The sequence below is a fragment of the Drosophila nasuta genome, chromosome X, assembly GCF_023558535.2.
Source record: "Drosophila nasuta strain 15112-1781.00 chromosome X, ASM2355853v1, whole genome shotgun sequence".
NCBI classification, from domain to species: domain Eukaryota; kingdom Metazoa; phylum Arthropoda; class Insecta; order Diptera; family Drosophilidae; genus Drosophila; species Drosophila nasuta.
The window spans coordinates 1,110,175-1,123,347 of record NC_083459.1 but is presented as its reverse complement, the minus strand read 5'-3'; the positions used below and the strand labels follow the sequence as shown (position 1 = coordinate 1,123,347).

The following is a 13,173-nucleotide window of genomic DNA, read 5'->3' as shown; positions in this document are numbered from 1 at the left end:
GAAGATAATGATCGTTCCAGGTATTGTGCACATTCCTTGGTCTCCCGTTAGGCTTTTATCTTTAGCGATTATACTAGGTGGGCTGAAAAGTAACCTCCTTGACCACCAAAACGCGCTGCTATCGCAAAAAAAAAATGTTGCTCCTTATAGTCCATTCATATTTAGGTATCCATGTTGAAATTCAGCGCGATACAGCCCTTCGTTTTATTTTGATATTGTTGACGCCATGTTGACTATGGAAAAAAACGATTTTCGTTCCCTGATAACAGCGACGGAAACTAAACAAAAGTTGGATAAATACTATGCGGCTCATGCTCCTTCAGATTACACCGTGTGGCGATCTCGTGTGACATCGCGACTTGAATCTTCAACGGGGTGAGCTGCTGACTAAGTGGATTCAAGAATCCCGAGCCGGTGTGCTTAATGAGGTCAGCAGTTTGTATACGTTCGATAATCACCGCGGACGGAGTGATATCGACGTCACGATTGCCAACGAAGCAGTATCTCGTTGTCTCCAAATAAGTGTCTAATATAATTCGGGCATCTCCTATCAGTACCAAGATAGGATCCCAAGTATATGAATATCCTGAATATATATAAATGTGCAAACAGTTACTTGGTCCTCCTTAAGGAACAAGAAGAGCTACATTTGCAAGAAATGAATGAGCTTCGAAAGGAACTGGAGGCTCAGGATGTTATATACCATAAGTTGGAGCAAGATGTCTTTCGCGTTTGTGAAAATCCTGATTACATTTAAATGCGACAGCAATTACAGGACACTATTAAATGTCAAGAAGAAATTCATTTACGAGAGATAAATGAGATGCGCCAAATAACGGTTCTCGAGGAGCGTCTGGATTTGAGTGGATGTTGTTCCATATTCATGGATTCTTTGAATACTTCCAATCATCGCTCAATAGCGTAGTCGTGTGGTCATCTCTTTGGTGATCCTTGCGTTCGAGAATGTTTGCTCAGAAATCAAGAATATATTCAATATTGTGCAGTACTTGCGTGGCTGCCAAGTCACTGATAATCCTAATGATCCCTTGAACGTGTTCACCAAATTAATGCCTGTGGTCAAAGGCTGCTTCCGCTATTTGGCCAGCGACTCGGATATACAAGATACAGAGATTCTTGTATACGATATTCAATATCTGCTCTATATCCTCAAGAAGAAAGAGATGGAGATAGCGGATTTGAAAAGCCATAAAACAAGGTACTGTTTCTCCAACAAACTACAATGTTTTGCATGACAGCATGGGTCTGAATGCTGATAAGATACAAATACTAACGTACAAAATGACACATATGTACTACCGAGTCCAGGCTGACAAGATTGGAGACTATGCTTAACGAAGCCAAGATCAAATATGACAGTGAAAGTTGATAGTATACAGTCGAGATATATCGATCTCATCAGACTTGCTAAATTCATTATTTCATATCATTTACAGTTATATCATCACACGGAGTTGATCGTGATTGATGACGATCTAATCTTCCACAACTCAGAGTGCGTGTTGCACGTTGTGCGCAGTTAGAGGAAATGCTCAAGGAGTCTGAACAAGCCAACAGCCAGCCAGTGGCTGAGCTGCAAGAAGTGTCGGTGTGCAGTGTCAGTGACACCCTAGGCATGCCACCAAATCGACCGGACGAGGATCAGCTGCTTGTGATCAACGAATGCAAGCTGGAACAGAGCGAATATATGCTAAGCTCTTCACAGGAACGCGCTACGATACCGTCTGCAAAGGCAGAGCCATTAAAGTCAATTAAAACCTCTTTAAAATTTAATCAAAAGTAAACTAAGAAAGAAGATTTTTAAAATTTGCTCAAAAGGCCATAAAACAAGGTACTGTTTCTCCAACAAACTACAATGTTTTGCATGACAGCATGGGTCTGACAATGCTTAACGAAGCCAAGATCAAATATGACAGTGTAAGTTGATAGTATACAGTCGAGATATATCGATCTCATCAGACTTGCTAAATTCATTATGATGCGCCAGAAGCTGGATCTTGGAGACAACATATGCTTGCAGAAGAGCGGCAAATAACGGTTCTCGAGGAGGGTCAGAAATTGAGTGGTTGACCGTATCTCGTTGTCTGCAAATAAGTGTCTAATATCATTCGGGCATCTCCTATCAGTACCACGAAGATAATAAAGATAAGAATAGAATAGAAGATAAACACTGTTGCACAGTGTATGCGACCATGTATTTGGACGCAGGCAGCCGAGAGCTGTTCGGAAAGGAAACTAAAACAAAATCAACGTCATCCCTTGTCTTAAAATTTTTGAGCCACTTCGCAGAAGAGTTATTGGAATATACCAACAACTAGTCGTAGTGCTAAAGATTTGGACGCAGCTTTCAACAAGTTTAACCAGTAATACTACTTACATAATAGTTACATCGTTCTTATAGTACTCAAATGAATTTATGTGTACATGGACACACTAACTTTTTGTTTAATAAAATAAACCGAGACATCGGGTTGTTTGAAATTAACGAAATAACGTAAGAAACAAAATGATAATCTGGTAACTCTTAAGTTAAGCATAAATTGATATGGCATCCTTGTGTTGAATTTCATTATATATTATAACATAGAATATTGCGAAATGAAGTAGTTCGCTTTGAGTCGTAAAGTAGAATAGAACACAGCAAATGAATTGACTGTCGAATAAACGTTTAATATAATTTCCACGAAATCAACTCTTCGTCTTTTCACTTGTACTACTGCGATCTGAGCGTTGGACCATATTCCAACAGGTTGTGGGCCCAGTATCCCTAGTGCAAGAAAATTAAACAAAAAGTGCTGTGAACAATAAGCTGTGAAAAATGGCAAGTGCGTTCATTAAAATGAGGTTCGAGGTTCCCGAAAATAGTCAAGAAAACCAGGATGTAAATGAAGCATCATTCGAGGATGCAATGCATCCGATGCATTTGAAGAGTGTGAAATGGCATTCGTTGCAACATCAAATGATCCTTTGACTATTACAGAAGCACAAAATAGTGATAATGCTGATAACTCGATAAGAGCTATGGAAGACGAATTCATGGCACAAATTCTCAACAAGACCTGACAAATTGTTAAACGACCAAAGAAACGCAAAGTAATTGGTAACAAGATGATTCTCCAAACAAAAGATGACGGCAGCGTATCAGGCAAGAAGAAGGCCCGCTTAGTCGGAAAAGGTTATGCGCAGAAGCTCGGAGAGGATTTTCATGAAACGTATTCGCCTGTGGCGCGATTCACGTCCGTGAGATTGTTAGCTGCTTTATCAGCAGAATTTGATATGGAAATTCACCAAATGAACGTGGTCACAGCATACCTTAAACGGAGAGCTGGAAGAGAAAGTTTACATGAACATCCCGGAGAACTTCAATGAGTTTATGGAAAAGCTAAAATCTGGTAGCCCAATTGGATCTAAACAACAACGTCCTGACTATAAGTACGAGGAAGCGGCCAATGAGTGGCGAAAAGCCTTAGAAGTAATTCGAGATCCAGTGTGCTTATTAAAGCGATTATTGCGTGGACGAGGCAAGGCATTTAAGATGAAGGATTTCGGTGCAGTGAAAACGTGCTTGGGTATTGAACTCAAACAGGACAAGATGAAGCGTCAAGTTTTCATTTCCCAAAAAAAATATATCAATGCTGTACTTTGGAATGAGTGATTGCACACCGGCGATATCACCCATATTGGGAAACATCGATGATGAATCTATCCACCTATCGATTAAGGGAAGAAAGGATTATCGATTGGGAGAGAAGTCGAGAGAAGGAAGCAAGACGTGCTAACGACGACCGCGACGAATATATTCAAATAATTTAATTAATCAAACTTATGAAATAATAAATAAACATTATCAGAAAACCAATCCCACAATACTAACTGTTTTTATGTTTCCTGAAAATGTGGTTGTCATCAAATAAGAGTGGAAAATTTATTTGAGAGACACTTTTGTATGGCAACAAGTAAATAAGCTATAGTAGAATGTGCTCCACTGTGAGTTACCCGCTACCCATTTCAAATAAATGGTTTGCATTTATGCGGTGTTCATTTTAAAATATACAATTATCTCCAAGTATTAAAAATATTCCAAATGTTAGTTTAGGTATATTAATACAGTACTACATTTTAAATATACCACAGCGTGCAAAATATACCAGATTGTTAGCGAAAGCTACTAAGTATACGTTTTGCCCATACAAAACAATTTCCTAAATGACTTTTAAAATTCTTGTGTGATGGCAACCAAGTATTCACAAATTTTAAATACTATAGTTAATAATGTGTGTACCAAAAATCGCGATTCTAGCTGTTGGGGCAGTTGGTTAAATAAGTTTAAGAGCATCAATGTTGAATGAGGTTGTTAAAATTAAGTTCTTAGAATTAGGGCGAAGCTCAATAAAGCTTTCTCTGAGCGAATTCGCCTCGTTTTTGCGCATATAAAAGTATTTCTGCAATAAATTCTACAAATTTTATCTGATCGCAATCAAATTAGAAATCATAAATATTATAGTTATTATTTTATACACCAAAATGCGCAGCTCTAGCTTTAAAATTATTCGATTTTTGTAGATTTGCGGGGGCGGAAGTGGGCGTGGCAAACATTTTAAACAAAGTTGATCTGCGTGCAAATATACCACGAAAAAAATTATAGCTCTATCTCTCATAGTCTCTGAGACCTAGGTGTTCATAGGAACAGACGGACAGACGGACATGGCTAGATCGTTTTGGCTGATCAAGAATATATATACTGAGTGGTTGCTGCCGATGCTGCAACTCCAGCTTCTTGTAACTGCTTCTTTTTGTGCTTTGCGATACCTTCTGGCCCTCTTGCTTCAGATTTGTGTACGTCAGCATCTTTAGCTTGGCTTTGACCAGCCTTTTGCGTTCATTTTGATTTTCAGAATCGCTGCTGATGTTTACTGGCGTCACTGCTCTGAGCTAAGAAAAGACAAGCCATTTGGATGCTGCTGTTGCCGATGTTGCTAATATTGTTGCTGATGTAGTTGCTGATCTCACTGCTATAACCCTGTTGTGTATGTGGACCAACCATTCCACTGTTACTGCTAATGATGTTAATAGTGTTGTTGATCTCACCTCTGTAACCACTTTGTATATATGGACCAAGTATTCCACTGTTACTGCCATTGATGTTGTTAGTGTTGCTGATTTCGCTGCTGCGCTGTTGACCCTATGGATAAGGACTGACCATTCGACTGTGGCTGTTGCTGATCTCACTGTCATAGCCTTAAGGTCTTGGAACAGGGATTCCGTTCGGCACCGCATCTCGAATCATTTGTGGCGCTCGAATCATGTTCCTAAAATTGGAGGGTGGCATCATGCATGGTCTGCAACTTATGTGCGTCGCCAACAATGGGAAGTTGCTTGGGATTGTTGTTTGTATTTGAAGCAATTTGAGAATATCAAACGGATATCGTCTGCAAAATCCAATGCGGTGCGATATTCATAGTTGTCCAACTTCTTTCTCACCGTCCCCACATCCATTGGCTGAAACACAAAAATTTACGATGCAAATTTGTATATACTCGGTGCAAAGAACAAGAAGTAGAGTGTGCTCGACTATGACACACCGGCTAACCATTTTCAATAAAAGGAAAACAATTCGGTATTATTTCAAAACATAATATCTTTTATACTCTCTGAGATGTTGGTGTTCATTAGAACAGACGGACTGACGGCTGTTGACACCTATCATGCATCGGAGATGCCTCCTTCTGCCTGATACATACAAAATCTAATAAATCTGAAGACACATAAAACATATAACGGTGGACATCATAATCTAGTAATTCTGCCCACAATATCAAGAATTGTATATAGATGAAAAGACAATTATTGCGTTGAAATACTAATGGATTATAGAAAAACAAAATAGAACAACAAAAGGATTTAAAAAATATACAAAAAAAGGGAACGTTATGTAAATATACATTATACATTATGCTTGTGGCGGAAGGACTACTAATTAAATAAATACATCAAGAAATAATCTTTATAAAATGATGAAAAAGATACAATGATAGAAAGCATATATAGACCAACGGCAATAGAAAACAAATAAAATAAAATTTGAAAATATACCAAATTAAAATACTGAAATATACCAAACTATATACTTGATGTAGCGATATACAAAAATAAAATAAATAATAAAAAAACTCCCCGTAAAATAAAATTTCTAATTCTAAGATGCAAAGATGTCTCGGATAATTGGCCCCTAGGATACTCTAATCAATTAATAACAAATTCAACCTATTATATTTTTCACACTCAACAATTAATTCAGTCAGTTGTTGGTGGTAAAGGACTGCAAATTCGATTTTTAAGAGGAAGTTTAATTTTGAAATAAATCAAAACATCACCTGCAAATAATATTAAACTTCTTTTTCTATTCTGTGTGCTCAGATTATCAACCACATTTTGAATGATTAACTTTGGCATGTTTTTGAGAAATTATACAAATCTTTCTTTATATTAAGCAATATCAAAATATGATTTGCACTTACATTATTATCTGCTCTAGGCACCATATCCGCTGTTGTTTCGCCAGCTGGCATAGTCGCATCCAGTTTCCGCCTGATGCCCTGCTGCTGCTGTTGCGGGACATATGCTGGCATCCTTGAGCTTGGCATCATCTGATGTCCCGATGGACCAATGGATTGTCATCTGCCAAATGTTGCACAAGATGTTGTTGGTCGCACTCTCGGTGTGCCATTGGCTGTTGTTGCGACCGATTTCTGTGTTGCATTTGCTGCTGCGGCGCCTAATCTTGGTGCGCCAACTAGTGCGGCAGATACGCCACGATTGCGCTATAAGTTCTGCGATGTTGCTGCACGCAACATGGGTAGGAGTGCTCCACGAGGTTGTGGTGCAACAGCAAAATTTGCATTGAGGTTAGGTACATAAATGTGGGCTGATGTTGCGTTAGATGTTGCGTAAAAGGTTGCGTTAAATGTTGCTATATATGTTCCAATACATGTTGCTGTAGATGTTGCCAAAGATGTTGCAAAAGATGTTGCTGTAGATGTTGCAAAAGATGCTGCCAAAATGTTGCTGTAGATGTTGCCGAAAATATTGCTGTAAATGTTGCCAAAAATATTGCTGTAAATGTTGCTGTAGATGTTGCCAAAGATGTTGCTGTAGATGTTGCCAAAGATGTTCCCAAAGATGTTGCTGTAGATGTTGCCAAAGATGTTGCCAAAGATGTTGCTGTCACCTTTGCATATTCATTTGCTGCAGCAGCTTTTGGCGGCGGCTGCGCATGCTTTTTGGTGGCGAGTCGTCCACGCCGCTTTGGTTTTTTCGAACGTATCCGACTTATCCGATGAAGCACGGCGTCCTGGACGATTCGGGGGTGCTACAACCGGAGGACGCACGATACCTCAGTCCGTCCGAGGTATCAGCTCACGTACGATTCTTCACGCGGCTCCAGCGGTATATTTCCACATGCTACAATTTTTTTTCTTCACTTTACTTTTTCACTTCTCCACTTTTAGTTCAAGTTTTCTGAATTATTTTTTCTTCACTCAACTTTTTCACTTCACCAGTTTTAATTTAAGTTTTTTAAATTTATTTTTGATGTTTTCACTACTGCTGCTCGATGTAAAATGAGAAAAGGTTGATGGAGCCTACTGCCCACATTAACTTTCGATGACATTTGTCACATTTGCTACTGCGACACGAATTAAAAATTTTTTTCATACGCACATTTTGAAGTTTTCATTTAGAAATTTGACGTCGGCAACAACAATCATTTCTTTCTTTTTTTTTACTTTTTCACTTCACCACTTTTAGTTCAAGTTTTCTAAATTATTTTTTCTTCACTTCACCAGTTTTAATTTAGGTTTTTTTAATTTTTCAATTTATTTTTGATGTTTTCACAATTGCTGCTCGATGTAAAATGAGAAAAGGTTCATGGAGCCTACTGCCCACATTAACTTTCGATGACATTTGTCACATTTGCTACTGCGACACGAATTAAAAATTTTTTTCATACGCACATTTTGAAGTTTTCATTTAGAATTTTGCTATCGCCAACAACAATCATTTCTTTCTTTTTTTTTTTACTTTTTCACTTCACCACTTTTAGTTCAAGTTTTCTGAATTATTTTTTCTTCACTCAACTTTCTCACTTCACCAGTTTTAATTTAGAATTTTTAAATTATATTTTTTTTGATGTTTTCACAATTGCTGCTCGATGTAAAATGAGAAAAGGTTCATGGAGCCTACTGCCCACATTAACTTTCGATGACATTTGTCACATTTGCTACTGCGACACGAATTAAAAATTTTTTTCATACGCACATTTTGAAGTTTTCATTTAGAATTTTGCTGTCGCCAACAACAATCATTTCTTTCTTTTTTTTTTACTTTTTCACTACACCACTTTTAGTTCAAGTTTTCTGAAATATTTTTTCTTCACTTTACTTTTTCACTTCACCAGTTTTAATTTAAGTTTTTTAAATTTATTTTTGATGTTTTCACAATTGCTGCTCGATGTAAAATGAGAAAAGGTTGATGGATCTTACTGCCCACATTAACTTTCGATGACATTTGTCACATTTGCTACTGCGACACGAATTAAAAATTTTTTTCATACGCACATTTTGAAGTTTTCATTTAGAATTTTGCCGTCGGCAACAATTTTCGTTTTAGTGATGATGATGGTGACGATAAGTCCGACACCATGAGTTATCGCCTAAGCTTCCATACATTTGATGGAATGAAACAGCAAGTTAAAAATATTGGTATAATGAAACGGATGGCATCAAATTTGTTGAAGTTGGGTAAAATATATTTTATAAAAATTAATTTATTTAATTTAATTATTTAAGTGCTAAAATGTTATAAAAAAAAATTGTTGGAATAACCGAAATCAAATTTATTAAAAAGGTGGCATCCCCTTTCTTTTGTGAGAAACAGCTGATTGCCGAAAGCTATTAGCTTTTGTCTAACAGGCAGATTGTAAATAAAGAGAGAAGAAAAAGCAATTTATTCGGTTGATTGATGTTGTTTAAAACTACCGGTGTGGCAGCTTAACCCAATTACATTTTAACAATTTCTAATATGGACATAAGATATCAAGACTAGATCTACAATAAATTAAGTTATGATATAAGCCTACACTGCGGATTCAGTCTTTTTAGACGCATTTTGCAATTGTACACATTTGGGTGTAATTATTATTGATATTGAATAATGAAACTTGCAACTTTATTACGAAGTATGTATATTAGATTTCCTTACTTCCATACTTGTTTAATTGATGTGCTTGCAAAATGATTAATGGAATATTGTTTGTTTTCGTGTGTTGCGATCTGTTGCAGGTGCTTAAATAAAACAGAACCACCAATGCAAGATGAATTCGGAGCACACAATGCAGATGCCATCTGGGCCGCCGCCACCCTCGCAGAGAAGTACATGCGGCGAGTTCAGCGGGGAGAGGGAGAGCTACGGGGCAGCGGGGAGTCTGGGATATGGCAGCATCCCGACGTCGTCCGGCAGCAGTTACGCTTCTTTTGGCGTACTATCCAGCATATCCAGCGGTCCAGGCGGGGTCCAGGGGGGGACGGTGACAGGGACAGGGACATCAGCGCTGCCATTGCTTATGCCCGCGCCTCCTTCGACCAGCACATTCAAGACGACAACGATTACGATGCCCGCATCGATGCCGATTCCGATGACGATGCCGATGCCGATGCCGATGCCAATGCCGGTGCCGATGCCAACATCGGCGCCTTCCCCCCCGCACATATCGATGCCGATGTCGCTGTCGATGCCAATGCCGATGTCGATGCCGCTGCCAACAATCACAATGCCACCGACGGCGGGATCAGCGGCGATGACGACGATGACGACGACACCCACGACGCTGCCGACGCAGCTGCTGCCGATGCCCACGCTGGAGGACATTGAAGTGGCCACCCAGCAGCAACCACAGTCACAATCGCAATTGCAAACACAAACACAATCGCAATCGCAGCAACCACCACCACCACCACAGCAGCAGCAACAACAGCAACAACCGCCGCCAGCCGGTATACTGAAGTATCCAACAGGAACAGCGACTGTGGGCTATGTGAGCGAACTGCTGCCACCGCCTGTGGTGGTGGCCACCAGTGCCAGCAGCTCCATCAGCAGCAATTGCGGCACACTCAAGAGCAACGCGAAGTTGTTGCCGCTGCAGCTGGTGGCCACAACAGCGGTGCCGCCGCCGCCCCGCAAAGAGCATCCGCCTCTGCCTCCAACATCCAGTGGCAGCTCATCGCAGTCCCAGCAGCAGCGTCAGCGCCAACGTCGCCAGGGCTGGTGCGCCTGCTTCGGCTCCGGGCCGAGTTCGTCATCGTCATCGGAGGGCAAGACACCGCCTGGCTATGCCACCAAGTCCAAGAAACGCAAGCAAACGGCGCAGACTGTCTGGTCGGCGCTCCTCACAAATCTTGGTATCTGCATGCTGCTCCTGGCATACACATTGCTCGGTAAGTGAAGCTATTTGATAATACTAATAAGATTTGTCGGAGTGGAAGTAATGCAGTTTATCGATAAGCATGTTCCTTTAAGGTGTGACCATGGCATGTGCTGGTAGATACGAATTCTGGTATAATGGGGGCACTCAGTTGTGTGTGGCTTTGTATGCGTTGCTAGATCTGGTCATTCTTTTTCTCTTGCTCTCTTTTCCTTTTTTTTTTGTTTATGAGGTGGTGTGAGGCGTGTGAATGTGAGAGACAGTAATGAGCCACAAAGGCAACGAAGACTCGCTGCATCTGCCAGAACTGTCGAAGACGAAGTAAGGTGTGACCATAGGATGTGCTACTAGATACTAGTTTTGGTATAATGGGGACACTCAGTTGTGTGTGGTTTTGTATGCATTGCTAGATCTGGTCTCTCTCTTTTTCTCGCTCTCTCTTCATTCATTCTGGTTTTAGCGTGGTGTGAGGTAGTCACGCGTGTGAATGTGAGAGACAATAATCAGCCACAAAGGCAACGAAGACTCGCTGCATCCGCCAGAACTAAGTACAGGCTTTAATTCTCCGACAGGAGAAGACTTTATTTCTCCGAAAGATATGTATATATTAATGGTGTGTATGGTGTGATCATTGGCTATGTAGAATGAGGTCGAAAGTTGGCTTCGCATGTGTTGCTAGATTTGGACACACTTTTTTTCTCTCTCTCTCTCTCTCTCTCTCTCTCTCTCAATTTAAGTGTAAGGCACGGATGTCGAATAAAAGAGAAGTAATAATTACGCTCAACAAAGGATGTGAAGACTCGCTGCATCCGCCAGAACTAAATACTGGACGCCAGCACCAGTAGCAAGCGACTGACGGAGGAGGATGACTCTAGTTCTTCGACATCTTTGTATATACATGTAATGTTCGTTATGTGGGATATTTGATAATATATATCTGTAATCGGACAGTTCGATTAAATTTCGTTACGACTGACCGCTGTTCTACTTTTGATAACTGATGATCTACTACTCACGACTGTTACTCTACTTCTCACTACTGATGACCCATAGCTTAGTGCCTATCGACTTGCTAATGTCAACCGATGCCATTAGGATATAACGACTAGCCTCCACCTCTGTTGCATATATATTTCAAATATAACATTTTAAAAGTTCTACATACTACTGTGGGTAAAAAGTAAGGAGTAAAGTTCATTTTCAACTTTGAGAACTTCATATTGCGAGCTTATTTTCTTATCTGAGCGAAATTTCAAAGCATCAAAGTTTAGTTTGCGAAATAAAATTTCGGATGCGGAAACGTTGCGTATGTAGCGGAAGCACTTTGGTGATAAATAGAGTCAGATGACCATCGACGTTGACAGATGACTAACACGTCAATGAAGTGAAGGAATTAGTGCTCAAAAATCGTCGGTTGACTGCTAGACTTATATTGTGTAGAATGTTTGACAAGCTGACTTAAAAGTACACTTTAATGGATGCTTAAAATAGAATTAAGTATATTTTGAGCAATATATACAGCAGAAGAATACTAGAATTCGTTAAAGCTACAAATGCGTTAGATAGAATCCTTGACGGGCATCGCAGACGACGCTTAAAGCGTAAAAGTCCCAGCACGATGTCATGTGGAATCCCATGTTTGTGAGCACTACGATATACTCGAAGAGCGCAAAGAATGTGGAGACTCCGCTTTCACAGCGCGCATTGTGCCGCATGAAGCAGTAACCGGAATCGGAATGTCATAAGGATCTGTAATAACCATTTTAAAAGACCATTTGGGCCTACGAAGAATTAAATTTCGTATAGTACCGAAAATCGTCTCACATTTCTCCAAAAATTCGTCACATATCGTTGCACAACCTCCGTATACTCCTGATTCGACTTTGTGTGACTTCGGGCTATTCCAACACTCACGGGAAATTTGTTTCGACTCATTTGAGGAGATAACAGCTCAATCTAAAAAGGGCCTGATGGTTATTACTGAAAAGGAACTATTTGGCATGTTTCTATGATTTAAAATACCGTTAGCATAATTGTATTTTATCGAAAGGGAGTTGAAAGAAATTGATTAAGAAGAGTAAATGAACATTTTTCATTTTACAAACAAATTCCTGACCTTACTTTTGCCCACAGTAGTATAAACATACATGTTTCTAATATAATATTTTCAAGGTTACTCATATTTTGAATGTTTAAGATTAAGTGTGTGATCCATGACAAAATAGGGGGGCAATTTGTACCAGTTACAGCTCTAGGTTGGAAGTTGTTAAAGTCGAAAACGATGACATGACGAAAGCTATACAATGAATGTCGTATAAAGCAACCCTTTCTCAATATCCTTGGAAATGCCCGTACTCGACTGTAGCTTTCATGCATGATTAAATTTGGAAGGTGACAAAAATCTACAATAAACTTGATTTAGCTCTATCTTTTGTGCTCTCTGTGATCCAGTAGCTCATACGCACCGTTGGACATGGGTCGTCTCTGTGATAGGAGTAAAATTGTGGAAACTTGCCGTCGACTTTTGATTAAGGATTCAATGAAATGATTCGTTATGTATTGATTGTGTGAGGTTAAGTTGCGTTTTCTCGCTCGATAAACACACACACACACACACATTTTTTAATGAGTTGAGCTCATTTGTAATGTGTCGCGGGCATCGAGAGTCGATGTGCTCA

General features: G+C 39.7%; 2 protein-coding genes across 5 annotated transcripts in view; one reads left to right on the top strand and one right to left on the bottom strand.

The window, feature by feature from the left end:
- Positions 1 to 13,173, top strand: part of LOC132796270 (uncharacterized) — a 144,791-nt gene that overhangs the window by 112,010 nt on the left and 19,608 nt on the right. For 2 of the 3 annotated variants that reach the window (XM_060807375.1, XM_060807374.1), the window contains one exon: positions 9,357 to 10,508. In XM_060807375.1, coding sequence (XP_060663358.1) covers positions 9,389 to 10,508 — 1,120 coding nt within the window. In that variant the 5' untranslated portion in view covers positions 9,357 to 9,388. Of the gene's footprint in view, positions 1 to 9,040; positions 9,254 to 9,356; positions 10,509 to 13,173 lie in introns of those variants that run through there. The other variant, XM_060807376.1, reaches the window with a different exon arrangement.
- On the bottom strand, positions 3,911 to 8,604 carry LOC132796482 (tyrosine-protein kinase BAZ1B-like). Of its 2 annotated transcripts, XR_009633563.1 has the most exons (3): positions 6,537 to 8,604; positions 5,107 to 5,517; positions 3,911 to 4,950 (listed from the first exon to the last, which is right to left on the bottom strand). XR_009633563.1 is itself a non-coding variant. In XM_060807661.1 (2 exons), the coding sequence occupies exons 1-2, from the start codon at positions 6,663 to 6,665 to the stop codon at positions 5,365 to 5,367; spliced, it is 282 nt and encodes a 93-aa protein (XP_060663644.1). In that variant the 5' UTR covers positions 6,666 to 8,590; the 3' UTR covers positions 5,107 to 5,364. The 2 variants fall into 2 exon arrangements, 1 of the variants encoding a protein (XP_060663644.1); XM_060807661.1 differs by lacking the exon at positions 3,911 to 4,950 and having other exon boundaries at positions 6,537 to 8,590.